Genomic DNA, 25954 nt, shown 5'->3' on the forward strand with positions numbered 1-25954 from the left:
TAATAAATGCATGGCTTATTATGATAAACATATTTACCCACACAAGGTTATACTACATTTTGTTAAAACTTAATAAACAGAAACCTCAATTATAATAGAATCAGGAGACCAGAAGGGTGAACTGTCATGACATAGGTGACAGCTGAGCCCGACGGGAGGAAGAAGGACTTCCTTTTCTTGCCTGGCAAGAGCTCAGCCAATGAAAGAGAATCACATGTCAGGCAAAGAAAAGACACTAGACTTTGAACTTTCAGTTCCTTCAAAGGACTCTTGCTTTACTACCACCCTCCCAGCTTCCTTTCCTTTTTCCTCTAGAACAGTTCTCCTTGGATGGGTATGTGCACTGTGCTTGGAGATCTCAAATCACAATTCTTTGCTGATTTCAAATAAACCCATTTTGCTGGGGAAACAAATGGTAGTCCGTTTGCTTCAGGTCAATAATTCCTGTGATTATTTCTGTGATACACAAAAATAATCTTAAAAAAGAAAAGAGCAGAAAAAAAGGTCTCCACTTGCGATAAGGGAATATTGCCACCAAACACATGCTGGAGTTCCTGCTGTGGTGTAGTGGATTGAGAATCCAGCCACAGCGGCTTGGGTCCCTGCAGAGGCACAGGTTTGATTCCTATCTGGTGCAATGGGTTAAAGGAGCCAGTGCTGCTGCTGCAGCTCCTGTCATAGCTGCAGCTAGGGTTCAATACCTGGCCCGGGAACTCCACATGCCTCTGGTGTGGTGTGACCCTAAAAAAACAACCAAAAAAACCAAAAGCCAAAAAAAGTGATTTTAGGAATTGAATAATAATACCATGAACATTTCAACGCTAAAAATAATCATTCTTTTTTAAAAACTGATGTATAGTTGATTTACAATGTTGTCAGCTTCTGCTGTACAGCAAAGTGACTCCGTTACACATGTATATTGTTTTTCATTTTTTCCACTATGAGTTATTATAGGGTATCGAATGAATATAGTTTCCTGTACTATACAGTGAGACCTTGTTGTTTATTTGTTTTTATATATGGTAGTTTGTATCTGCTAATCTCAAACTCCTGGTTTATCCCTCCCTCCCCTTTCCTCTTTGGTAACCTTAAGTTTGTTTTCTATGTCTGTGAGTCTGTTTCTGTTAAAAAATTATCATTCTTAACATAAAAATTTCAAAAACAGATAAAGCATGAATTGCCCTAGCTGACTGTCTTGACTCTTGTTTTATGACAGATATTCCAGATATTAAATGTTCTTTCATTTTGTGTTGATAGTTGAATTGCTGGAGTGGTCTAGAAGTGTCTTCAAGTTGGTCGTTAAGGTACTTACTTGTTGTTTATTATAAAGTCATTCTTTTTAAAAACTGATTGAAATATGGTCTCCTTTCTCTGATTTTGATTTTGCCCTTAAAGTTCATATTATTTTGCCAATTCAGATTTTAGATCAGTTTCAGACTTCATGATGGATAGTCCACAAGAGTATTTTCTTTGCCTTTCTTCTGATAAAACATATTTTGCTTCACAAAAGTGTTTCAGTAAGGATTTTGCTAACTGAATGATTTTGTTCTTGTTTGGCAAAGCAAAAATGCTGTCCACTCAGAAACTACTAACATTGCGTATATGTTTAATGAGAGACATTAGATCTTTTTTCTGCATTAAGCAATTCAATTCCTTTTTTTTCTTTTAAAGCATTCTGCTCAAAGCAGAATTCTGTTTTTGCTTAGAAGAGTCGCATCATGGTTACTTAATGCTTCAGCTGCTAATCAAGCCAGTTTTAAGCAACTTAATATCCCCCTCACAATTTCATAATATTCTTTTTTTCAAATAGGTGTCCTAACTTCAGTGGGCATAAAGTTATTTTTCTTAGGTTTAGAGTCTTTAAAAATATTTCAATTATATTTTTTTGGTGTGTTTCAGACTGTTTTGCAGTCCAAAATGAATTGTAATTTTTTTCCTGTTCTTATAGCAAAAGAGAATTTCTCACCAGAGAAAGTTTAAACAATATGACAGTTTTTCTTATTCTAAAAACTGTCAGAAGGAGTTCTGCTCGTGGCTCGGCAGTTAACGAATCTGACTAGCATCCATGAGAATGCAGATTCAATCCCTGGTCTCGCTCAGTGGGTTAAGGATTTGGCATTGCCATGAGCTGTGGTGTAGGTCACAGACATGGCTTGGATCCTGAATTGCTGTGGTTGTGGCGTAGGCCAGCAGCTACAGCTCTGATTTGACTCCTAGCCTGGGAACCTCCATGTGCCATGGGTGCGGCCCTAAAAAAACAAATAAAATAAAATAAAATAAAATAAAAACTGTCAGAGGGACATCATCTCACAGATCACACTGATGAGCTCCAGCTACATCATCTGGATCTGAACTAATTGCTTTTATTTTTCTCCTGTTCAGAACCTGCACAGTGTATGCTTCTTCTGCTAGTTGTTTTTGCCTTCACATTTCAAGGCTTTGAGTAAAACACTTTTTTTGCAGCAAAACGAAGTAGTGTAACTGCTGAAAACGTTCCAAATTTTTCCATTACTGCCATGCTATCATCAGTTGCTAATGCTGGTGGATTCCTTCGAATCAGTAACATCTCGCTGCAGACTGTTAAACTTTATTTCTTGTAAGAAGAATTATAATATTTCCCCCTGGTTTCTCAACTAGTTCTCAAAACTCAGAACTATATTAATGTGCCAAGAAATTCTGGAAAGGAATGGAAGCACTCCACTGCAGCAGGTGCAAGGGTTCCTGCTGTGAACAAGACAGACTAGATCCCTACTCTCCCATAAACACAAATGAATGAGCTATTTTAGTTAGTAAAAGGACACTAAAGAAAACAGTGGGATGTGTCTGGGGATGGGTGTGGTATGGTAGTTGGGAGTGAGGTGTGGTTCCACCTAATAGGAAACCTACAAGGAAGAGTAGGGTAAATTACACGTTTATTTCTCTCTCATATGAAAGATACCTAGAGGCTGGTACTGCATACCCTGCCTCTATCCTACAGCGTCATTAGCTTTCCAGGCTCCTAACTGCCCTTCTTCCCACCCTCACTGCCATCTTAGGGCCAAGATGCTTCTAGAAGCTTCAGTTATTACCTCTGCATTCCAGACTGTAGGAGAGAACAAAATAAGAAGGACTTCTCTGTTTTCCCTTGAGGAGGCTCCTGGGAAGTCTCACTCATCTTTTCCTCTTACATCCCATTAACCAGACACATGGCCACATCCAGCTGCTAGTGCGGCTGAGAAATACCGACCAGCACGCTGGGCATCAAAATGCCCAGCTCAAAACTGGGGTTCTATTGGGAAGGACAGACAGGAGCACGTGGCTTAGGAAGTCTTTTCCTAACAAGTGACAATTCATCTGGAACTTGAATGACAGGAAGCCACTTAGGTGACAGAAGCAGAACATCTCAAGCAAGGGAAACACCAAATGCAAGAGTGAAGGATGGGAAATGCAAAATGTTTGGTGACTTCATGGAAACAAATAGAACGAGACTGGAAAATAGTAAGGAAAGGAGGTGAGGAGAGGGAAGAATCCAGAGAAGAGTGATGGCCTTTACCTGACTAGGAGAGATTTGCTTGCATTTTTGTAAAAAATTAAAATAAAAAATCTTAATTGCTTTGGAAATTAGTATTAAGGGAAAGGAGTGCCATGCCTTACATGCTTAATAGAGTGCTTGAGTGCTAGAGAAATCTACTCATTAATACACTAGTAATGTCTTGGTTTTAATCCTGACTTCATCCTTGATCATTTAATAGGATGTGACAAGTTATTGATTATTCTGCCTTTATTGGTAGGCAATAGGTAAAATTCTGTTTGCTCATTAGCTGCCTCAGTGAGAAATGGCAGTTTTATATAGCAGATCCTCAGTGTTTTAATTAGCAATTTTATATAGCATTTACTTTGTGTGGGGGTCTAGGGTGCAGCAGATGTGAGGGACTTGGCTGTGAGGGGTGCTGACTAAGGACTAATAATAGCTTATCTGTGCAGTGGGCAGCTCTTTCAGAATGCGTATAAGCCAAGAACAATTCTTTTTTTTTAATTTTAATGAGTTTTATTTTTTCCATCATAGCTGGTTTAGTGTTCTGTCAATTTTCTATTGTATGGCAAAGTGACCCAGTCACACATACATATATACATTCTTTTTTTCCCATCATCATGCTCCATCGTAAGTGAGTAGATATAGTTCCCAGTGCTATACAGCAGGATCTCCTTGCTTATCCCTTCCAAAGGCAATAGTTTGCATCTATTAACCCCAAATTCCCAGTTCACCCCACTCCCTCCCCTTCCCCCTTGGCAACCACAAGTCTATTCTTTATGTCCATGAGTTTCTTTTCTGTGCAAAGGTTCATTTGTGCCTTATATTAGATTCTAGATATAAGTGATATCATATGGTATTTGTCTTTCTCAAGAAAGATTCTTTTAAACCTTCCTTTTCAACATTTTATCTTTTTTCTAAGGTCGTTAGGCGTTCGGTAGGAATCTGCATTGTATTGGTGGGCAAGACTACACCGCAACATTTACATGCATACTTGTAACATTTCATATTCACTGACACTTGATCTTTAGTTTCTGTTAGGTATTTTGTGCTTTCTAACACCGCCACCCTGAGAGTTAAAGTTGAGCAAACGCTGCGAGAATTTAGAACTTGTAGTCTCCTTTCTGGACCGGTGCCAATCGCAGCAAATGCCTGTCTGTGGTCGCCCTCTTGTGGCAGAGTTAAGCATAGCACTTAAACGCCGCCTGATGATCATTCTTTTCTAAGAGCCTCACCTACAAACAGCTGCTCAACCTTCCGGTATCAGAGAGGCCTTTCCCAGGGTTCCCCCTCCCTCCTCACCATCTCTAATAATTTGATTTGTGTGATTATTTGATTAATATCCATCTCCTCCCCCTCTAACTAGACTGTCCCTTGTGTGAGGGTAGAGGGCAGGGACCTCTTAACCTTTAGTGCCTGACCCCATTCTTCAATAAAATATTAAATGAGTAAGTAACTGAGCCTTTGCAAAGGGCTTGAATGTCAAGAGCCTTTCCTTCTTCACTCCAGCAGACTGCAGAAATTCGGAGAAAGTATAAATTCAAGACATCTGTGTTTGACATTTTCTTAAAGCAACTGATACTATTAAATTTTTTTTAATTAAATATAACATATATACCAAAAGTGCACAAATTGTAGATATACAGCTGAATGGCTTTTCACAAACTGATGTAGCCAGTACCCAGACCAAGAGACAGAACATTATCAGAAACCCAGTGACCCACCCGTGTCCCTTCCCTTCACTACCCAACCCCAACTTTTAACATTATAGAATCATTTTGCCTGTTTTTCTAGTTTTATAAAAAAAAAAAATGGAGTCATGGGGTTCTCTTGTGGCTCAGCAGATTAAGGATCTGGCATTGTTACTGCAGCAGCTCAGTTTGCTGCTGTGGTGTGGGTTTGATTCCTGGCCCAAGAACTTCACATGCCATGGGCACAACCTAAATAAATAAACAAACAAATAAATAAAAAGGAATTCTACAGTATATGCCTTTTGTGTTTGGCTTTTTTACACCATATTACATTTGTGAGTTTGGCCCATGTTGTTGTGTATGTTACTTTTTAAAAATTGATTCCAGGGAGTTCCAGTCGTGGCTCAGCAGAAACGAATCTGACTAGTATCCATGAGGATGCAGGTTCTATCCCTGGTCTCAGTGGGTTAAGGATCTGGCATTGCCCTGAGCTGTGGTGTAGGTTGCAGACAGGGCTCAGATCTGGCATTGCTGTGGTTGTGGCATAGGCTGGCGGCTACCCTTCGATTTGATCCCTAGCCTGGGAACCTCCACATGCCATGGGTGGGGCCCTAAAAAAACAAAAACAAAACAAAAAAACTGATTCCAGAGGTCAAAAATGACACAGAAAAATTCCAAAGACTGCTTAAATTACCCTAAGTGATCCAGAAATGTCTCTTAAGCTGAGCACAGTCCCCTCAGCACTCGGGCAGCCAAAGAAACAACCTGTAAAAATGAAATCCAGACATTTTAAGCAATGACTCAGAACCCTCTCCTTCTCCCCTCAATTCATTTTATTCCAACCTTTGTGGCAATTTCTGTCCAAGCCCAAATCCTTGGGCTAATATCCACACCTTTCTCTGAGTCCCTTGAATTTTATCTTTTTCTAAATTTCTTCCTGTTTTTTGATCTGTGTGCTGCCGTGTGAGTGTATGTGTGTCCATCTCCTTGAGGGTGGATGGAGGGTGAGATGGATCCTGGGAAGCTGAGTGTTGGCCATAAGGGCAGGAAGTGAAAAAGGATCCAAGATGGAGTAAATGGCAGGCAGAATTGACATACAAATGCAGCAAGTACTGTCTGAGAAACACTTTCATAATCTGAAGGTAAAATAGATTAATCACAAAGAAAGAATAAAAATCTACTACATAATTCATAACTGATCATAAAAGAGGAAATAAGACTTTGTTTCTCTCTAAGGAAGGCAGTCGAAGCTTTCTATGAACTTCTATCCACGTTTATTAAAATATTCAAATATGAATAGCTGCCCAGGTGGGGGAGAGGCCAGGAATGTGTTTGAAGTTGAATGGCTCTGCAGGCGGCAGTTTCATTATCGAATAACTTCATGTGTCTGTCTTACAATAAAGTAGAACACTTGATAGTTTAAATATTGGCTTCCTGAACATTATCATATTTGCTTCTCACAAAAATCTAGGGAGCTAGATAGGGCAGGAATTCTTAAAGGTATTTGAGAGAAAAGGAAACAGAAAGCCATGTAACTAACAAAAGGCACACTGGATGGGAATATGAAGGACACTGAATAGTTAATAACACCTATTGTGTATTTGAAAGTTAAGAGAGTAGACCTAAGAAGTTTTCCTGACAATAAAAAAAACTTTGTAACTCTCTGTGGTGATGGATGTTACCTAGGTTTGTTGTGGTGATCATGTCACAAAATAGACAAATATCAAATCATTATCTTGTGCACTTGAAACTAACATAATATTCTATGTCAATTATATTTCAATAAAAATGAAAATACAGCATATATGAGACCAAAAAAGAAGCCCACTGGAAACCTGAATTCAAAGTTTTTGACCTCAAATGCAAACCTTTTCTTACTGCGCATCCTACTGTTAGCTATAAGTGAGAGCTTTACAAAGTCTTGGTTTAAGAAATTTGGAGAAGTTCTGGAGTTCCCATCATGATGCAGTGGAAACAAATCCAACTAGGAGCCATGAGGTTGTGGGTTCGATCTCTGGCCTCACTCAGTGGATTAAGGATCCCGCTTTGCTGGGAGCTGTGGTGTAGGTCACAGACATGGCTCGGATCTGGTGTTGCTGTGGCTCTGGCATAGGCTGGCAGCTGTAGCTCCAATTAGACCCCTAGCCTAGGAACCCCCATATGCCACAGGTGCAGCCCTAAAAGAAAAAAAGAGAGAAATTTATAGGAGTTCTAAATCTGGTTTTCAAAATGAGGTAGCACAGCAAAGGAAACCATAAACAAAACAAAAAGACAACCTACAGAATGGGAGAAAATCTTTGCAACTGATGCGACCGACAAGGGCTTAATCTCCAAAATACACCAACAACTTATGCAGGTCAACATCCAAAAAACAAACAACCCAATTAAAAAATAGTCAGATCTAAGCAGACAGTTCTCCAAAGAAGACAGGCAGCCAAAAAGTACATGAAAAGATGCTCAACATCACTAATTATTAGAGAAATGCAAATCAAGATTAAAATGGGGTATCACCTCACACCAGTCAGAAAACTATCATTAAAAAGTCTACAAACAATAACAGTTGGAGAGGGTGTAGTGAAAAGAGAACCCTCCTATACTGTTGGTGGGAATGTAAATTGGTACGGCCACTATAGAACAGTATGGGGGTTTTTTAAAAAGTAAATATGGAACTACCATATGATCCAGCAATCTCATTCTCAGGCATACATCCTGAAAAAACATACTTTGGAAAGATTCATGTGCCGCAATGTTCACAGCAGCACTATTTATAGCAGCCAAGACTTGGAAGCAACCTAAATGTCCACCAACAGATGAATGTCTAAAAAAAGATATGGGGTGTGTGTGTGTGTGTGTGTATGCAATGGAATATTACTCAGTCATAAAAATGAAATAATGCCATTTGCAACATCATGGATGGACCTAAAGACTATTATATTAAGTGAAGTAATCAAAGACAAATATCATATGAGATCACTTACATGGGGAATCTAAAAAATGATAGAAATGAAATTATTTACAAAATAAAATAGAACCACAGACATAGAAAACAAAACTTGTGGTTACCAAAGGGGAAAGGTGGGGGGGAGGGATAGATTAGGAATTTGGGAGTAACATATACATACTTCTATATATAAAAAGACTTACTATATAGCATAGGGAACTATACTCTTTTTTGTAATAACCTATAAAGAATCTGAAAAATAATATATATATATATATATATATATAACTGAATCACTTTGCTGTACATCTAACAAATTATAGTAAATCAACCATACTTCAATTAAAAAAATAAATTAGTTCTAAAAAAAAAGAGCTCATTGAGAGCAAAGCCAATACAGAGGAAAACAGAGCTGAGAAAGAGAGAAGGCTACAAAGAATCACTCATGTGATCTAATTTGAACCCCTGGATCCAGCCATGCCTGAGGCTTGTAGATCCTGTGCACACACACCTTCTTTTTTTTTTTAAGCCTCTGTGAGTTAGTTTGTAGTCACTTGCAACTGGAAAAGTCCTGCCCAGTACAATATAAGTGACCTCAGTTCAAAGTTATCTGCATTCTGATCTTCTGTAGACTGATCTTTCTTTTCCTGTTTTGCTAGAAGACAGAAATAAAACCTAAGTATTGGTCAGACATAACAGCTGCTGCTAATCTTCTACTGAACTCTCTCTGAGCCAAATTGAATCCAGAACACTTGGGGGATTAAGTGTAAGTCACTGAACACATCTTTAGCAAGTGATATATTTGTTCATACGGGCTTCTTTAAACAGTCACCTTCTCTCATTTCAAGTTTAGTTTTTTATTTTTATTTAATTTTTATTTATTATTTATTTTAATTAATTAAAAAAAATTTTTTTTTTCTTTTGAGGGCAGTACCCATGGCATATGGAGATTCCCAGGCTAGGGGTCAAATCAGAGCTACAGCTGCCGTCCTACGCCACAGCCACAGCAAGGCCAGATCCAAGCCTCATCTGCAACCTACACCACAGCTCCAGGCAAAGCAGGATCCTTAACCCACTGAGTGAGGCAAGGGATCAAACCCACAACCTCATGGTTCCTAGTTGGATTCATTTCTGCTGTGACACAACAGGAACTCCCTAAGTTTAGGTTTTTTAAATGTCTACAAAACTTGATGAATTTAGGTCCATATTTTCTGGTTTGTTTTCCAAAGGGAGGATAAATAATACTGGTTAAATTTTTTTCTTACTTACTACTCTGGGAATCAAAACTAGGAAGATACGAGTTAATTTTTGTTAAGATTGTAGTAGTGGTTATTTGTGATGCTCTGAATTTTAAAGAAACTCAACTTATGAAAATGTGACTATTGCAATGACGACACAATAATAAAATATACAATAATGATAATAGAATAGATTCACCAATAGAAGCTTACCTGTATTGAGCACTTATTATACACCCAGTCCTGTGCTAACACACATTATTACTTTCATTATTATTATTATCATTTGTCTTTTTGCCTTTTCTAGGGCCGCTCCCGCAGCATATGGAGGTTCCCAGGCTAGGGGTCCAATCGGAGCTGTAGCCACCGGCCTACACCAGAGCCACAGCAACGTAGGATCCGAGCCGCATCTGCGACCCACACCACATGGCAACGCCGGATCCCTAACCCACTGAGCAAGGCCAGGGATCGAACCCACAACCTCATGGTTCCTAATCAGATTCGTTAACCACTGCGCCATGACGGGAACTCCTATCATCATTATTATTATTAGCTGGAATGGCCTCAAGAGGAAGCATCCAGGCCAGGGATGGAACCTGCACCACAGCTGTAACCAGAGTTATAGCACTGACAACACTGGGTTCTTAATCCTCTGAGCCTTGAGGGAACTCCTTAACATGCATTGTTTAATTTATCCCTCACAACAACCCCACCAACCAACTTGTGTGATGAGGCTCAGAGAGGCTAAATAACTTACCCCTGGCCTGCTGGTTGCTTAGCGAGAAAATCCGAATTCAAACTCGGGGCTGTCTGACTCCAGGGTTTCATACCAAACTTTCCTGTCTGCATTGCCAATCTCTGTTTTGTTTTTATGTGCAGAAATTTAACTGAGGGTGTTTTGCTTGCCCTACTGATGATTTTTGAAGAGTTTAAGCCAGTATTACAAATCAGGGTGGTAAGTGGATAGTTAACACTGGAAAGCACAGTTCTAGAGTTTCATGAAAAGCTGGACGATCTGCCCCTCCCCCGACCCCTCCTTTCCCAGGGGGGAGGCGGGGTGATGTCCGGCTGCCCTTTTGCTGGGGCAGGGCCAGTTCTCCATAAATGCTTGGGGCTCCCAGCCTTTCACAGCTTCCACCCCCTCCTCCCAATTGCCTGTCCTTTGTCTTTAAGGAAACACAGGTCCAACTGCATTAAGTCGGCTGAATGCCTTCCAGGTTCTCCAGTTACCCGAAAGCCCTCCGTTGCACCCTGCTCCGTATCCCCCTTCTAGGCTCTTCTCTGGCCTTTGTCTCCACCCACAACTTAAATTCTGAGCTCCAGCCGGGCTGGGCTCCTCCCTCTCTGCTGGACGTACCATGCCCCTCATGTGTTCACACCTTTCACAGGCTGGTCTTGTGTGATCCATGTCTGGCTGCTCTTTCCCATTGGGTAAATTCTTACTCATCCTTTAAAATCCATCTTCAATGTCGTCTCCTTGGGAACAGAGGATCCTCTGCCAGAATTCTCCTTACTTACCCAGGAAGAATGCACATCCTTGCTCTGCGCCTCTGAAGCCCTCACAGTTCTTTAGCTCCTACCCAGTTAACCACATTTTACATCGTAGAATTAACTGTGGGTCTGGCTCACCTGCTAGACTCTGAGCTCCTCAAGGGGAAAAGCCCTGCCCTCCCTCCTCCGCTTCCCCAGAACCTGAAGCAGTGATTGGCACAGAGCGGGGACTCATCGATTTAGTACCTCCCCCATCTCCTCGATGCAGTGACTGTCTTGCCATCTCTGAAATTCCTCTGCTTAACTCAGCAGCAGTGGTACCCAGGACATAACAGGGCTCAATGACCTGTGTTTTTTTAATTAATTTTTTTTGTTGTTGTTGTTTTGCTTTGCTTTTAAGGGCCACTCCTGTGGCATAGGGAAGTTCCCAGGCTGGGGGTGGAATTGGAGCTGCAGCTGACAGCCTACACCGCAGTCACAGCAGCAGGGGATCTGAGCCACATCTGTGACCTACACTACAGCTCATGACAATGCTGGATCCCTGATCCACTGAGCTAGGCCAGGGATTGAACCGGCATCCTCATGGATCCCAGTGGGGTTCGTTTCCGCCGCGTCACATGGGAACTCCCCAATGAACCTATGTTGAACCATCGATTGAATGACTGTGAGGCCAGCATAGCAGGTCTCAACCTGTGTCCAATCCCACATCAACTTAAGCCTTCTCAGTATCCTTCCCAGTCAATTTTCCCAAAACAGGTGTCAGCAATACCTCTCACCTGCAGGCACTGCCCTTCTAATCGTTAAGCCAACAAGGAAGCTGGCAAACTGAGAAGTTAGGAAGCTTGATTACTCAGGAGCCAATGTGTGTTCCAGCCAGTGTTCTCAGGAGCAATAGCCATGAACTAAATCCCAGATTTCCAACGGACCTCAGGCTACCTCTGCTCACAAGCTGCCCATCCCTGTAATGAGAGTTACATTTTGCTTAGCTGCCCTCACTTCTTGTCTGAGCTGCCCATTGGGACAGAAGCCCAGATTGGAGCAGCAGACGTGAGGGTGTGGGTTCCTGGCACCTGGCTGAGTTCTCAGTGTCCATCTTCAAGGCTCCCATCATCCATCCTTTCTTTTCTTTCTTTCTTTCTTTCTTTCTTTCTTTCTTTCTTTCTTTCTTTCTTTCTTTCTTTCTTTCTTTCTTTCTTTCTTTCTTTCTTTTCTTTCTTTCTTTCTTTCTTTCTTTCTTTTTCTCTTTCTTTCTTTCTTTCTCTCTCTCTTTCTTTCCTTCCTTCCTTCTTTCTTCCTCTCTCTCTCTCTGTCTCTTTCTTTCTTGCCACCCCACAGTATATAGAGTTTCAGGGATCAGATCTGAGCTGCAGTTGCTACCTACACTGTAGCTGCAACAATGCAAGATCCTTTAACCCACTGCACCCACTGTGCTGGCCGGGGATGGAACCTGTGCCTGGATGCTGCAGAGACCCTGAGGATCCTATTGTGCTACAGAAGGAATTCCCCATCATCCCTTTTATTGACATAGCATCAGGCACTGCTAGGAAAGGTCTGCCTCCATCGCTTGTCTGGTTTCCTTGAGCACCAGTGAGGACCTGTGCTTCTCTCTGGAACTTGGGGTGAAGGCAATAAAGCCTCTCTTGGAGTGGGGAGCACTTCTCTGCTCCTGTTCTAGCGATGTGCCACCTCCAGCCAGAGCTCTCAGGCTGCCTTCCAGAGTCTCAGCTCTCTCCCTGTGTCTTCTGAGCCTCCACTTCCAAGTTGATATTTTCAATTTCATTTTCTTTTTTGTTCTTGTCTTTTTATGACTGCACCTGTGGCATATGGAGGTTCCCAGGCTAGACATTGAATCAGAGCTGCAGCTTCTGGCTTACACCATAGCTCACAGCAATGCCAGATGCTTAACCCACTGAGCGAGGCCAGGGATCGAACCTGCGTCCTCACGGATACTAGTCAGGTTCATTACCACTGAGCCACAACAGGAACTCTATTTTCTGTCTTCTAAAGGTAGCTTTTGGGTACCTAGTCCTTCATGTAACTATCTTAGTAAACCTGCCCATCTATTAAAAAAAAAAAAAAAAAAAAAGAAACCAAAAAAATCCCTCTTGTTTCCAACTTAAGAGAATGAATAATAAACACATTCTACCCGTATGGGTTTTCAGTTCTGGACTGATGAACTTTTTTTCTTTTTTAAAAAAAGTTCATCAGGGAGACTCTCTGTCTCCATATTACAGAGGGGTCTGTGGCCACCCTCCCAGACTTGAGCCAGTCCCGTCCCTTCTTCTAAAGCGGTAAAGTGCCCCAAAGCCCTCTTTACCAATAGGATGCTTGATCCAAGCACCATCCTGCACTAACTTTTCCTTTCTGATCAGAAGCCCAGAGGGACAAGTTTCCTCTGCTCCCCCACAGGAATGCTGGAAAGCATCCTTAGGCGTTCGGGGGATGGTTCCACCGATAGATGTTTTTTGGTGTGTTTATGGGAGGAGATGAGCTCCATGTCCTTCCAGTCTGCCATCGTGACCTCCCTCCTGCAAAGCAGAGTTAATGTTTCCTGACAGAGAAGTCAACATCCCGGGATATTGCTGCACTTTCCATGCTTTCATTCTCTTCCCTTGTTTAACTTGTACAAAGCATCTTCTTAATTTTTTAATTTTTTGTCTTTTTAGGGCTGCACCCAAGGCACATGGGAGTTCCCAGGCTAGGAACTGAATTGGAGCTACAAGCTGCCAGCCTACGCCACAGCCACAGCAATGTGAGATCCGTGCGGCATCTGCGAACTACACCACAGCTCCTGGCAACACTGGATCCTTAACCCACTGAGTGGGGCTGGGCATTGAACCCACATTCTCATGGCTACCGTTCTGCCACCACAGGAACTCCCAAGCCATCTTTTGGGAGGAGCCTGACAGTGAGTTATGATATCCTGCCCTAGATCCGTGGTGGTTTATCAAACCCATGTCTCCCCAGATGAAGATAGGCTTGTCACAGAGGGCACACCACTATAGGTTGAGGTCTACAAATGCATTGCAAGAATGTCCCTTGGAAGCAGGGACCCCACAGTCACACTGTCCTTTATGATCTTGCTGGTGACCCTGTCTAAAACGATGGACCTTTTCTAAAATGACAACATCCTGGAGCTCGCTGGCGACTCAAGGCCAAGGATCTGGTGTCGTTACTCCTGTGGCTTGGGTTGCTGCTGTGGCACAGGTTTGATCCCTAGCCCAGGAACTTCTACATGCCACAGGCACAGCCAAAAAAATAAATAAAATGACAACATCCAATCTCGTTTCATGAGTGTTACAGGCCTGAACTACTCCCACACATCTCTTGCTTTTGAATTTCAAAGATCCTTCTTTCCCCTATTTCCAATCCTCTAGGTGGGGTGCTTTTCCTGCCTCCCCACCTGCCTCTTAAGTTCTCATTTGGGACAAGATTTTGACCTTCAGGTAAATTATTGCTAGAAATGGCATGTCCGGGAACTAGTATACAGTTGACCCTTGACCAACACAGATGTGAAGTGTTCAAGTCCACTACGACCTTGATTTTTTTCAATAAACAGTTGGCCATCTGCATTGGTGGGTTTTGCACCATCGGGGCATCCAGTTTCAACCCGCAGTTGATTGAATCTACGGATGCCAAACCCACCAATGCAAACGGCCAACTGTACTAGCCATTTTATAGGAGGGATCTGAGCATCTGGGCATTTTGGTCCCCTGGGGGCTCCTATAACCCATCCCCTTCAGATGCTGAGGGTCCATTGCACTGTACATGTTTCTGACCTCCCACCCCCCAAGCTTCCTTTTTCTTCTGCTTTTTTTCTTTTTAGGGTCACACCCACAGTATATGGAGGTTCCAAGGCTAGGGGTCGATTCGGAGCTACAGCTGCCAGCCTATGCCACAGCCACCGCAACACCAGTTCCGAGCCTTCTGTGACCTACAATGCAGCTTGCAGCAATGCTAGATCCTTAACCCACTGAGTGAGGACGGGGGTCAAACCCCACATCCTCAAGGACACTATAACAGGTTCTTAACCCGCTGAGCCACAACGGGTACTCTCCAATCTTCCTTTTTCAAAGTATGTCCTCCTGCAGGGAGGCTGTATAACCTAGTGGCGAAATGCCAGCATTCCGGAGTCAGAGAAACCTGGTTTTAAATTCGGGCTCTGCTCTTTCTATCTGTATATGGCACTGGATTAATCATTTAACTGTTCTGAACTTGTATCCTTGTTAAATGCAGATACGGCCAGGACCTAACTCACAGGGTTGTTGTAAAAAGATTGGAACAAGCAAAGGGATGTGACGTGATTGGCACTGTGCCTGCCGCACTGGAAACACTATAAATGCTGTCAGTTATTATTGGCCTCATGGCAGAAAGAAACATCTCAAAGCAGCAGGACAGGCTTCCAACCCTGTTGTCCTTTCAGCAGCTGCTTGATCCCTGTTCACTGAAGTGTGAGTTATATTACACGGTGCCAACAAGTCCGCTTTCCCTGTCTGGATCTGTATTCCAGATGTGCAAAGAATTTCAGTATTTTCCTATCAGAAGGCCTCAGCAGAGAATCATCTGAACAGTGCCAATTAGGTCTTATCTCTAAAATTATAATGTGTATTATACCTCTTAGGGAATTTGGGGGTTTGCTTCCGAGCCAACGGATATTAAAACTGATAGCTGCAATGAGGAAGTGGCTAGTCACCATGTCACAGTATTAAAAAGCTTCCTGGGAGGTAGCAGTTACAATGAAACCTCGCTAGCCCAGGACAAGCTGGGCTGGAGCTGTTGCAACAGTTCCAGCTTTTGTTACACGAGGATTGGTCCCTGAGTCTCTCTTTTTAATTTTTCTTTTTTTTTTTTTTTTAGTATTTTCTTATTTCCTGGTACCATGAGATGTTCCAGACTTTATTTTCATAATCTCTAAACACAGCTAGATTGATCTGAGACATTTTAAGACCAGTGGGCTGAGGATAAGCGTATGTGTCTATAGACACCGAGAGAGGAATAGAGGAATAGTGGAAGGCAGCCAACAAGGTGCGGCATAGCTGTCCCTTTCTTCTAAGAGAGAGTCATCCATTTAAAAAACCATGTATATACAATGGTAAGAAAAAATGTGAAGGCGATAAAAAAAGAGTTGGTTGAGAAATCCTAAGCAAATTGGTGGTGAGCTTGAAGGTGAAGCAAGGGAAATATTTGAACAAGGATGTGGAATCTATCTTAGTCATGAATTCAAAGTTTCCTCAGTTAAAAATGGATCTGTCGGAGGCTCAGAGATGAAAGAAGAAGACATAGCTCTGGGCCAAGACACAGTGCAAATGCTGGGTTCAGCGCTCAGAAGGGCCAGAGTGGTTCTGGTGAAGACAGATCAACGTACTCACTCCCAGCTTCTGCAGGCTTCGCTGCTAATGCTCGCCCTGGAATCTTCCGAAGGCTGCCCCTCACTCACACGTAAGGAGAGTCCAAAGGCTCTGGGAGTTTTGGGTCTCCCTTCCCCCATGACCAATGGCAAAGGTGGGTCCTCCAGATCCTCAGCCTCCAGGCTGGAGAAACTTGGAGGGAGGCTCCATGCTCCAGGGCTCTCCAAAGGATCCCGCTGAGTTGGCTTTTTCTTCCTTCTCTTGCTTTCCTAACTCCCTCACTTTTCCTCCTGGGGCTATTTCCCCATAAATCACCTTTTCCTGAATCCTTGGTCTGGAGGACCCTGACCTGAGACTCTTGATCGCACAAGATACACTTGAGATTCAAACTCAGGCAGTCTAATTGCCGTCACATTTCAGAGTTCAAACCCTTCTGCTATATCGGTCATGTTGGTATGACGATTCTGTTTCAACTTCTTTTCCCTAGCATTCTGTTAGAAATTTTACCGGAAGAATTTCAAAGCAGAATCTTTGATACCTGGCATCAAAGTGGTGGCAATTCAACGTCTTTGCTAGTGATGGATGAAGCTGCCGTAGGAGCTTCTCAAGTACTCTGACAAGTGTCTTGGGCTTCTTCCTCAATACCCCACAGCCTTGTAGACATACATGTATCTGCCAGGCCTCTGAGACAATTATTTCAAAAATGCTTTTGGATAATTCTGCTCTCCCACTAGACTGGGAGCTCTTGGGGACAACGACCCAGTTCCTAGTCATTATTGTTTCCTAGTACAGAGCCCAGTGTCAAAAAGGGAGTGGGTTCAGTCTTTCTGGATGTAATTCTGCACTACAAGAAACTAGATTTAGAACTAAGGTTCTTAAATTTCATTTGCATAAGAATCACCTGTGGGGCGGGGTCTAGGACTCTACCTTTAGTGTCTCAGATGATTCTGTCACAGCTGATCCTTAATCCATTGTTGATGCTTTAAACACTATTGTATAAGGTCCAAACACTCAGTAATAACTAAGAAACTCTTATAAGTACTTATTTATTATATAGCAGATACTTCATGCCTAAGAGAATTATGACTATTAACTCAATTAATCTATATCAAATTCCTGTGACGTGAAAAGTATTATTACCCCCACCTTCATATTATTAGAAAACTGAGACCCAAAAATGCTAAGAGTGCTAACTTGCCCCATTGCCTACAGCTCCTGTTTGGACCCAGGCACTCTGGCTCCAGAGCCTGTCCTCTTACCTGCTACTGCATACCACCCTTTCCAGGGATGTGTGTAAGAAAGTCCACATTATTCCCAGCTTTATTTTTGCTGAGCCCTTTCGAGGAGTCTGAAAGGAAAAGAGGGCTACATGGCTGCATGAAACACACAGGAAATATTTTATTAGCTTCCAGATGGAGAAAAGGGTAGAGTAAAAACATTTCAATAGAAATCCACGGCCCTCCTTAAGGAGCCCACTCGGGCATCCAGAGCCCCCCAGTCGTGGTAGCGCCTGTAGTCCCCCGGCCGCAGCAGGTACTGCCGCCCCCGGTAGTTGGGCATCTCATAGAGGACCCACCAGCCCTCCAGGACATGGAAGGAGTGGATCTCACTGAAGTGGAAGCGGTCATGGAGTGAGGAGCAGTCCTCTGAGATCTCCACCATCTGGCCTCTGTAGTCCTCTCGCTCGTAGACCCTCAGCCGGTGGGTGCTGGTCTGTGGGTTCAGCCATCAGCCGAAGGGGAAGAGTCAGAAAACCTAGGCTTTAGCAGCCAGTCATGCACACCCATGGGGAATGGGTATTTCTTTCTCTTTTCTATATCAAAGCTGACAAATTAAAAAGACAGCCAACATCAAGGCAACAGTTGGGTACAGTTGGTGTACAGTTGAGTAGTTTGTACACTGCAAAACTGAAGAGGGTATCATTCACGTAGATCAAGATATGCAGGGTGCTCCATTGAGTCTCTAGGGCCACAACCCACATGAACCTTATTTAGTACCTACTTAGTACCACACTTGAGTAACATTAATATATATCTATATTAATCATACAGATATATAATCATAATAGCATTAGAAAAAGCTGGGGGAAAAGAAGTCAAATTGCTTTTCCCTCACAAGAGGTCACAGATTGGTGGCAAGTCAGGAAGAGTCCAGCCCAGGTGATCCCTAATCCCTTCCTCTCTGCTTTCAGCCCTGCTGCTCTAAAATCCTAAAAAGCAAGAGTGTATATAAAGGAGTTAGGTTCAGTCTTCAGCTTGAATATATGCTCCTGAGAATTCGATTTAGGTAGTACACAAAAATGGAAATTCAAGATCATGAAGGAAGCCTGCACAGAATCAAGGGAATATAAAATCTTTGTCCTAAGCAAATCCTGTCTGTCTCTTCTTGAGCACTTGTTTTATCTGCTTGTTCCTTCCCAGCAGGTACCCACTGTCTCAGTGTCTTCTTTCTTCCACCATTAAATCCGCACGGGGAAAGGTTCTCATAGGCAATCCATTCTGAGGTTTAAAAAAATGCTAATAAGGTATCTTCCATGGTTTACAAAAGAGTTAACGTGTGTTATCTCATTTGATCTTCACAACAGCCTGACACATCTGGAGCGGCCATTGTAAGTCTTTTCTTTTTTTATTAGACACTAATGACTAGAGCTTTTGGTCTATAATTAGAAGAGTCACGACTGGAAAGTGTGAGCCCAGATTTCCAGGCTCCTAAAACCAGTTTGGGTCTATCAAGGCATTAAACCCTCTGAGGAGGTTCCAAACTTCCCCAAAGTGGTACATTTTCCACAGGACTCTGTGGACCTGCCACCCAAGTTTTGTTTGGGTAGCAGCAGGCTTTGTAGAAGCTACTGGAATCATATTGTTGGTTATTTGTTTTGCCTAATCAAAACACAGACCTTGGAGTTCCTGCTCTGGCGCAGCAGAAACAAATCCACTGGTATCCATGAGGAGGTGGGTTCAATCCCTGGCCTCGCTCAGCAGGTTGGGGATCCAGTATTGCCTTGAGCTGTGGTGTAGGTCACAGACTGAACTTGGATCTGAACTTGCTGTGGCCTAGGCCAGCGGCGGTACCTCCAACTGGACCCCTAGCCTGGGAACCTCCCTATGCAGAAGATGTGACCCTAAAAAAGCGGGGGTGGGGGGCAACCAAACAGTAGGCCTTGATGTTCATAATAGTTACTATTTGAAGGAGGGGGGCTGCAGGTTTGCCATGTGCTGGGGTGATCCCTACCAGTTAGCTTCCCTTATTAGCTCCATTTCACAGATGAGGAAGGAAAGAAGAAATCACCCTGGTAACTAGCCCAAGGCCACCTGAGTGTGAGGAGCTAAGCTGTGGCTTATTCATCACCTGTGGCATAGACTCCAATACTGTGCAGCACTTTTTCCAGTGGACCACCGCCCTCCCATATGACCACTGCGCCCGGAGCACCTGAGTAACCCGAGGGCACAGCGGGCCCAGGGGACTGGACTCACGTGGGGGATGAGGCGGCAGGAGCGGATCGAGTCGCTGAGGCCCATCCACTGCTGGTAGTCGGGGTAGTCGCCGCGCCGCAGGAAGTACTGGCAGCCAGAGAAGTTGGGCTGCTCGTAGAGCATCCAGCAGCCGCTGTCCACGCGGATGGAGTTGCAGCGGCTGAAGTAGGGCTGCAGGTTGGGGTGGTCGCTGCTGCACTCGTAGTGGCGGCCCTGGAAGCCCCGGTCCTCGTAGAAGGTGATCTGCGAGGAAGGGAAGCAAAGGGCTCAGAGGCCTGGCCTCCAGCCCGGCCTGCGGGCCACCCCCCGCCGGGCGCCGGGCTCACCTTCCCCATGGCTGCTCGACCCGGTGATGGAGCTCCAGGCGGTGGGGCCGGCACGGTCTATATAGCAAGCAGGCCGGCTGCTGCGTAGGCAAGAACAACACAAAAGGGGCCCCCAGGGGCGGAGGATTTCCTCTCTCTCTCTTTTCTATATAATGACGGCGGGGGGGGGTGGGGGTGGGGGGACGTATTGTATGTTTGCTCTTAGACTCTCCAGAGCTTTCGAACTGATGACCCGCGTAAAACTGTCCCTTGGTGCCTCTGGAGCCTTTAAATGAAGCCTATTCAGGAGACTGGAAGCGAGCAAAAGCGCTTAAGCGAGCTAATAATTGTAATTCAATATTTTTAAACCTGTCTCAATTTCAAAATGACCTTTTGGAGGAACAAGGCGGGATAGTGACCAAGTCTGAGGTCAGGACGGGCTGCGGCAGGAGGCGTTTAGAGGAGGGAACGTTGATTTCCTCCGTGTGAGAAAGTGGGACCTGGGATCGGCTGCCTCCTCCACAGGCGTGGAGGATGGAATTTTCCCGAAAGAACCCATCCTCGCCGCAGATGAGGGGGTGCAGCAGATACGCCACCTGAGGAAACGTGAAGGGGGCTGGACCCCGAGGAAGCCCCGTGTAGGCACCTGGCTCCGCTCTGCTCCCTGGGGACCGGGCGGACCAGGGACACCTCCAGACTCAGCCACTGCCTCCCACCCCACAGCCCAGCACATTCTCAACTGTGGAGTTCCCGAGGTGACTGGTGGTTATTATAACTCACACCCGTAACTTTTTTTTTTTGTTTTGTTTTTTGTCTTTTTAGGGCCTTACGCGAGGCATATGAAGGTTCCCAGGCTAGGGGTCTAACCTGAGCTGTAGCTGCCGGCCTACATCACAACCACAGCAACAGGGGATCTAAGCTGCATCTGCACCCTACACCGCAGCTCATGGCAACACTGGATCCTTAACCCACTGACCAAGGCCGGGGATTAAACCCTCAACCTCATGGTTCCTAGTCGGATTTGTTTCCTCTTCACTCCCATGGGAACTCCCACACCATAACTTTTAACTTAACCAATTATTTCGAAACTGTGTGCTAAGCTTAATTCTAGCTGCGATAAATTCAAGTTTAACATACAAATACAACATTTAAAATCCACCATCTTGCAAGGATTCTGCCTTCTCTTCTTCCCCCAGCCCCCAGGCCAGCCCAGTTGCTCTCTAGTTAATGCTGTGGTTCCCCAGGCTGGGGTCTTCTTTCCTCCTTCCAACCGCCTTCTACCCATCCCCTGCCCCTACCTGCCTCCGCCAGCAGCTTGGGGTGCTCTACTCTTTAGAACAGTCTTTCTCAGCCTCACACTATTTTGACATTTGGGGTCAAAAAATTCTCATTTGTGGGGCTCTGTCCTGTGTATTTGAGGATATTGGGCAGCATCCCTGATCTCAACCCTCTAGGTCCTATGAGCATTACACTCAGGGTTGTAACAACCAAACATGTTTCCAGACATTGCTAAATGGTCCCTGGGAGAGCCAAATCAATCCTGCACTGCTTTAGAGGGAGCTCGTCCTCAGCTTGATACACCTTGTTACACTTAGTTTGGATTCTTGCTACTTAAGTTGAATACTGAAAAATTGTTTGCCCTGAATAATTTTGACACACACATAAGTTTAATAAGCCCCATTCACATTCTTTCTTTTAAAAATTCTAGCTCTAGGAGTTCCCTTTGTGGCTCAGTAGGTTAAGAACCTGACTGGTATCCATGAGGATGTGGGTTCCCTTGCTCAGTGGGTTAAGGACTTGGCATTAGCACAAGCTGTGGTGCAGGTCGCAGATGCAGCTTGGATCTGGTATTGCTGTGGCTGTGGCATAGGCTGGAAGCTGCAGACCTGATTTGGCCCTTAGCCTGCAAACTTCCATATGCTGCAAATGAGGCCCTAAAAAGATTTAAAAAAAATAAATAATACAAATTTTAACTCAATAGAAAATGTGGAAACTACAAAGAAGTAGAAAGGAAAAATTAAAACTATTGTACTGTCTTTTAAAAGCCAGTATTGATGAATATTTAAAAACTTCCTTTCAGTTCTGCAAGGTGAAAAACACCTAGATTTCTATTGCACAATAACATTCATAGGGTTAACTCTGCTATACTATGTGGTTAAAAATGTTTAAGAAGACAAATTTCATGTTATACATTTTTTACCACTATAAAAAGACACCTCATCCTCCCCCCCAAAAAAAACCCCTCTGAATTTTCACTTTTTAAACTAATACTTCAATCTCTAAGAATTTGTCCAAGGAAATATCTAAAGGTACATGCAAATATTATGTACAGTGGCATTTTATGAAACCACTGTTTATAATACAAAAATTAGATACAAATGAAATGCCCCAAACAGGGCATTAATTAGGTAAATTATAGAACATCTGTTTGATGAGATGCTATGCAACTACCAAAAATTATGTTAGCAAAGAATTTACTTAAGGATATGGAAAATGCATAAATGGAAAAATTTTAAAGCTACAAAACATTGCTGAAGGAAAGATATATATAAATGGAAAAACATCTTATGTTCATGGATTGGAGGATTTAATATTGTGCAGATATGAATACTTCCTAAAGTGATTTACAGGTAAAATACAATCCCTACAAAACTGTAATGATTTTTTTCTGCAGCAGTAGAAAAACCCATCCTAAAACTTATACAGACTCTCAAGGGATCCAAAATACACAAAACAATCTCAAAAAAGAAGAACAAACCTGGAAAACCCATGCTTCCTGATCTCAAAACTTACCACAAAGTTACAATAATCAAAACAGTGTGGTACTGGTGTAAAGACAGACACATGAACCAATGGAAGATAAGTAGAGAACACAGAAATAAATCCTTACATATATGGTCAAATAATTTTTGACAAAGATGCCAAGACAATTCAATGGGGCAAAGAGAGTCTTTTGAACACTGACACTGGGAAAAGTGGATACCCACATGCAAAAAAATGAAGAAGTTGGACCCTTACCTTACACTGTATACAAAACTAACTCAAAGAGGATTAAAGACCTAAATGTAAGAACTAAAACTATAAAACTCTTAGAAGAAAACATAGAAAATCTTCATGAGATTAGAGCTGGCAATGATTTCTTAGCTATAACACCAAAGCATGGGCAATAGATAAAATGGAGTTCATCAGAATAAAAGCTTTTGTGCATCAAAGGAGACTATCAACAGAATGAAGAGGCCACCAATGGAATGTGAAAAAGTATTTGAAAATCATATATGTAATAAAGGATTGATATTCAAAATGTATAAAGAACTCCTACAACTCAGCAGCAACAAAAACGAAGTCCCCAAATAAACCCAACTAAAAGAAAAAGCTTGAATCGATGCTTCTTCAAAGATACACAAATGACCAATAAGCACAGAGAAGGATGCTCAACATCGCTAATCATTAGGGATATGCAATCAAAACTACAATGAGAAACTATTTCACATCCATTAGGATGGCTATTATAACAAACAAAAACAAAACAGAAAACAACTCATGAGTGTTAGTAAGGATGTGGAGAAACTGGAAAACTTGTGCATTGCTGGTGGAGCTATAAAAGGATGCTAGCTGGAAAACTGTGGAAGATTGCTTGGTAGGTCCTCAAAAATTAAACATCTCATTACCATATGCTCCAGCAATTCTGCTTTTAGTCAAATACCCACAAGAATTGCAACCAGAGACTTGAACATATATTTTTCCCCCAGTGATCATAGTGGCATTATTTATAATAGCCGAAAGGAAGAAACAACTCAAATGCCCATCTAGGGATGGATGGATAAACAAAATGTGGAATAGGCATAGAATGGAATATTATTCAGACTTAGAAAGGAATGAAAGTTTGACAAATGCCACGAGGTGGACAATCCTTGAAAACATTATGCTAAATGAAATGAGCCAGACACAGGACAAATATTATATGCATTTGAGATACCTTTAGTAGTCAGATATATAAAGAAAGAAAGTAGAGGAGTTCTACTTTTGTCTCGGTGGTAATGAACCCGACTAGTATACATGAGCACGAGGGTTCTCTAGGTGGCTTAAGAATATGGCATTGCCTTGAGCTGTGGTGTAGATCCAAGACACGGCTTGGATCTGGTGTTGCTGTGGCTGTGGTCCAGGCTGGTAGATACAGCTCTGATTTGAACCCTAGGCTGGGAACTTCCATATGCTGTAGGTGCAGCCCTTAAAAGAGGAAAAAAAAAAAAAAAAAAAAAAAAAAAAGAAAGAAAGAAAGAAAGAAAAAAGAAAAGTAAAAAGGAAGAAAGTAGGATGGTGATTCCCAGGGGCTGGGGGAAGTGGGAATGGGGAGGTTTTTTTTTTTTTTTTTGGTCTTTTTGCCATTTCTTGGGCTGCTCCCTCGGCATATAGAGGTTCCCAGGCTAGGGGTCCAATCGGAGCTGTAGCCGCTGGCCTAGCCACAGCCACAGCAACGCAGGATCCGAGCCGTGTCTGCAACCTACACCACAGCTCATGGCAATGCCGGATCGTTAACCCACTGAGCAAGGGCAGGGACCGAACCCGCAACCTCATGGTTCCTAGTCGGATTCGTTAACCACTGCGCCATGACGGGAACTCCGGGGAGTTATTGTTTAATGAGTATAGAGTTTCAATTTGGGATGATCAAAAAGTCCTGGAGACTTTGGTGCTGATGGTTGCATGATGATGTGAATGTGCTTTATGACACTGAATTATACTTAAAATCGTTATAATGGTAAATTTTGTTATGTATATTTTATTACAATTTAAAACCTCCTCCATGAGCAAGAAGAAAAAAGGATCAATATTAATTTTTTCAATATTAATATCTTGAGTTCAATAATTCTCTGTTGTAAGAAAACACTAAAATGGGATAAATCCTAGTGATTAAAATTATATAGAATGATTGGCCAACAGGGCCCTGTTGTACAGCACAGGGAACTCTACTCAATATTCTGTGATAATCTATATGGGAAAAGAATCTGACAAAGAATGAATGGTGTATATGTGTAACTAAATCACTTGGTTGTACAGCAGAAATTATCACAACATTGTAAATCAACTACATTTTAATAAAACTAAAAAATGAAAAAATGAAAGTGAATTAATGCATTTAAACAGAGTTTAACTTATTTATAGTCCTCTCTATAATAAGAAGGGAATAATTGATATAATTAATGTCTTAAAATTTTTTTTATTAGTACATTTCCCTCCTTGGGCTTTCTCCTTCCTTCTCCCTTGATTCATTCCATTCTATCTTACATCACCAAAACTTACATTCAAGAACCTGATACTATTTCAGGTCCCTCTTCAATCCTGAGAATTGGTGCTCTAGGCACACTTGTACCATAGGCAAAGCTTGTTGCATGCTTTCCTTCACCCAACCTTCCCTGCTTACTGCCCCACTTGCAGCTTGCAGCTATGGTTATCAGGGACCCACTTTCAAGATGATGCAGATGCTATATAAGGTGGAAGATGAACAAAATCTCGGGCCTTGATATTGTTGAGCTGCTGAATCCACCATCTCCAAATTCTGTGCTACCCTAGGACTTCCTATCATGTGAGCCAATAGATTGCCATAATGCTTATCCATTTGATAAAGGGTTTCTGCTACTTTCAGTCTAATATATCCTAACTGACTCAGATTCATTTTTGGCCAAGAGATTAGGGTGAATTCTGATCAAATTTCAAAGGATGAGTGAGAAAAGGTGAGTTTGGTGTTAGTAGATTCAAACTATTGCCTTTAGAGTGGATAAGCAATGAAATCCTGCTGTGTAGCACAGGGAACTATATCTAGTCATTTGTGATGGGACATGATGGAGGATAATGTGAGAAAAAGTATATATATACATTTATATATTTATACTTGATTATCTATCTATCTATCTATCTATCTATCTATCTATCTATCTATCTATCTATGGCTGGGTTACTT

General features: G+C 42.6%; 1 protein-coding gene across 1 annotated transcript; it reads right to left on the minus strand.

The window, feature by feature from the left end:
* Positions 17651–20028, minus strand: LOC100154892 (gamma-crystallin F). Its single transcript, XM_001928752.5, has 3 exons — positions 20020–20028; positions 19694–19936; positions 17651–17933 (listed from the first exon to the last, which is right to left on the minus strand). Exons 1-3 carry the CDS (start codon positions 20026–20028, stop codon positions 17661–17663), a joined length of 525 nt encoding a protein of 174 aa, XP_001928787.2. The 3' UTR covers positions 17651–17660.

This window comes from Sus scrofa, chromosome 15, assembly GCF_000003025.6.
Source record: "Sus scrofa isolate TJ Tabasco breed Duroc chromosome 15, Sscrofa11.1, whole genome shotgun sequence".
In the NCBI taxonomy this organism is placed as follows: Eukaryota; Metazoa; Chordata; class Mammalia; order Artiodactyla; family Suidae; genus Sus; species Sus scrofa.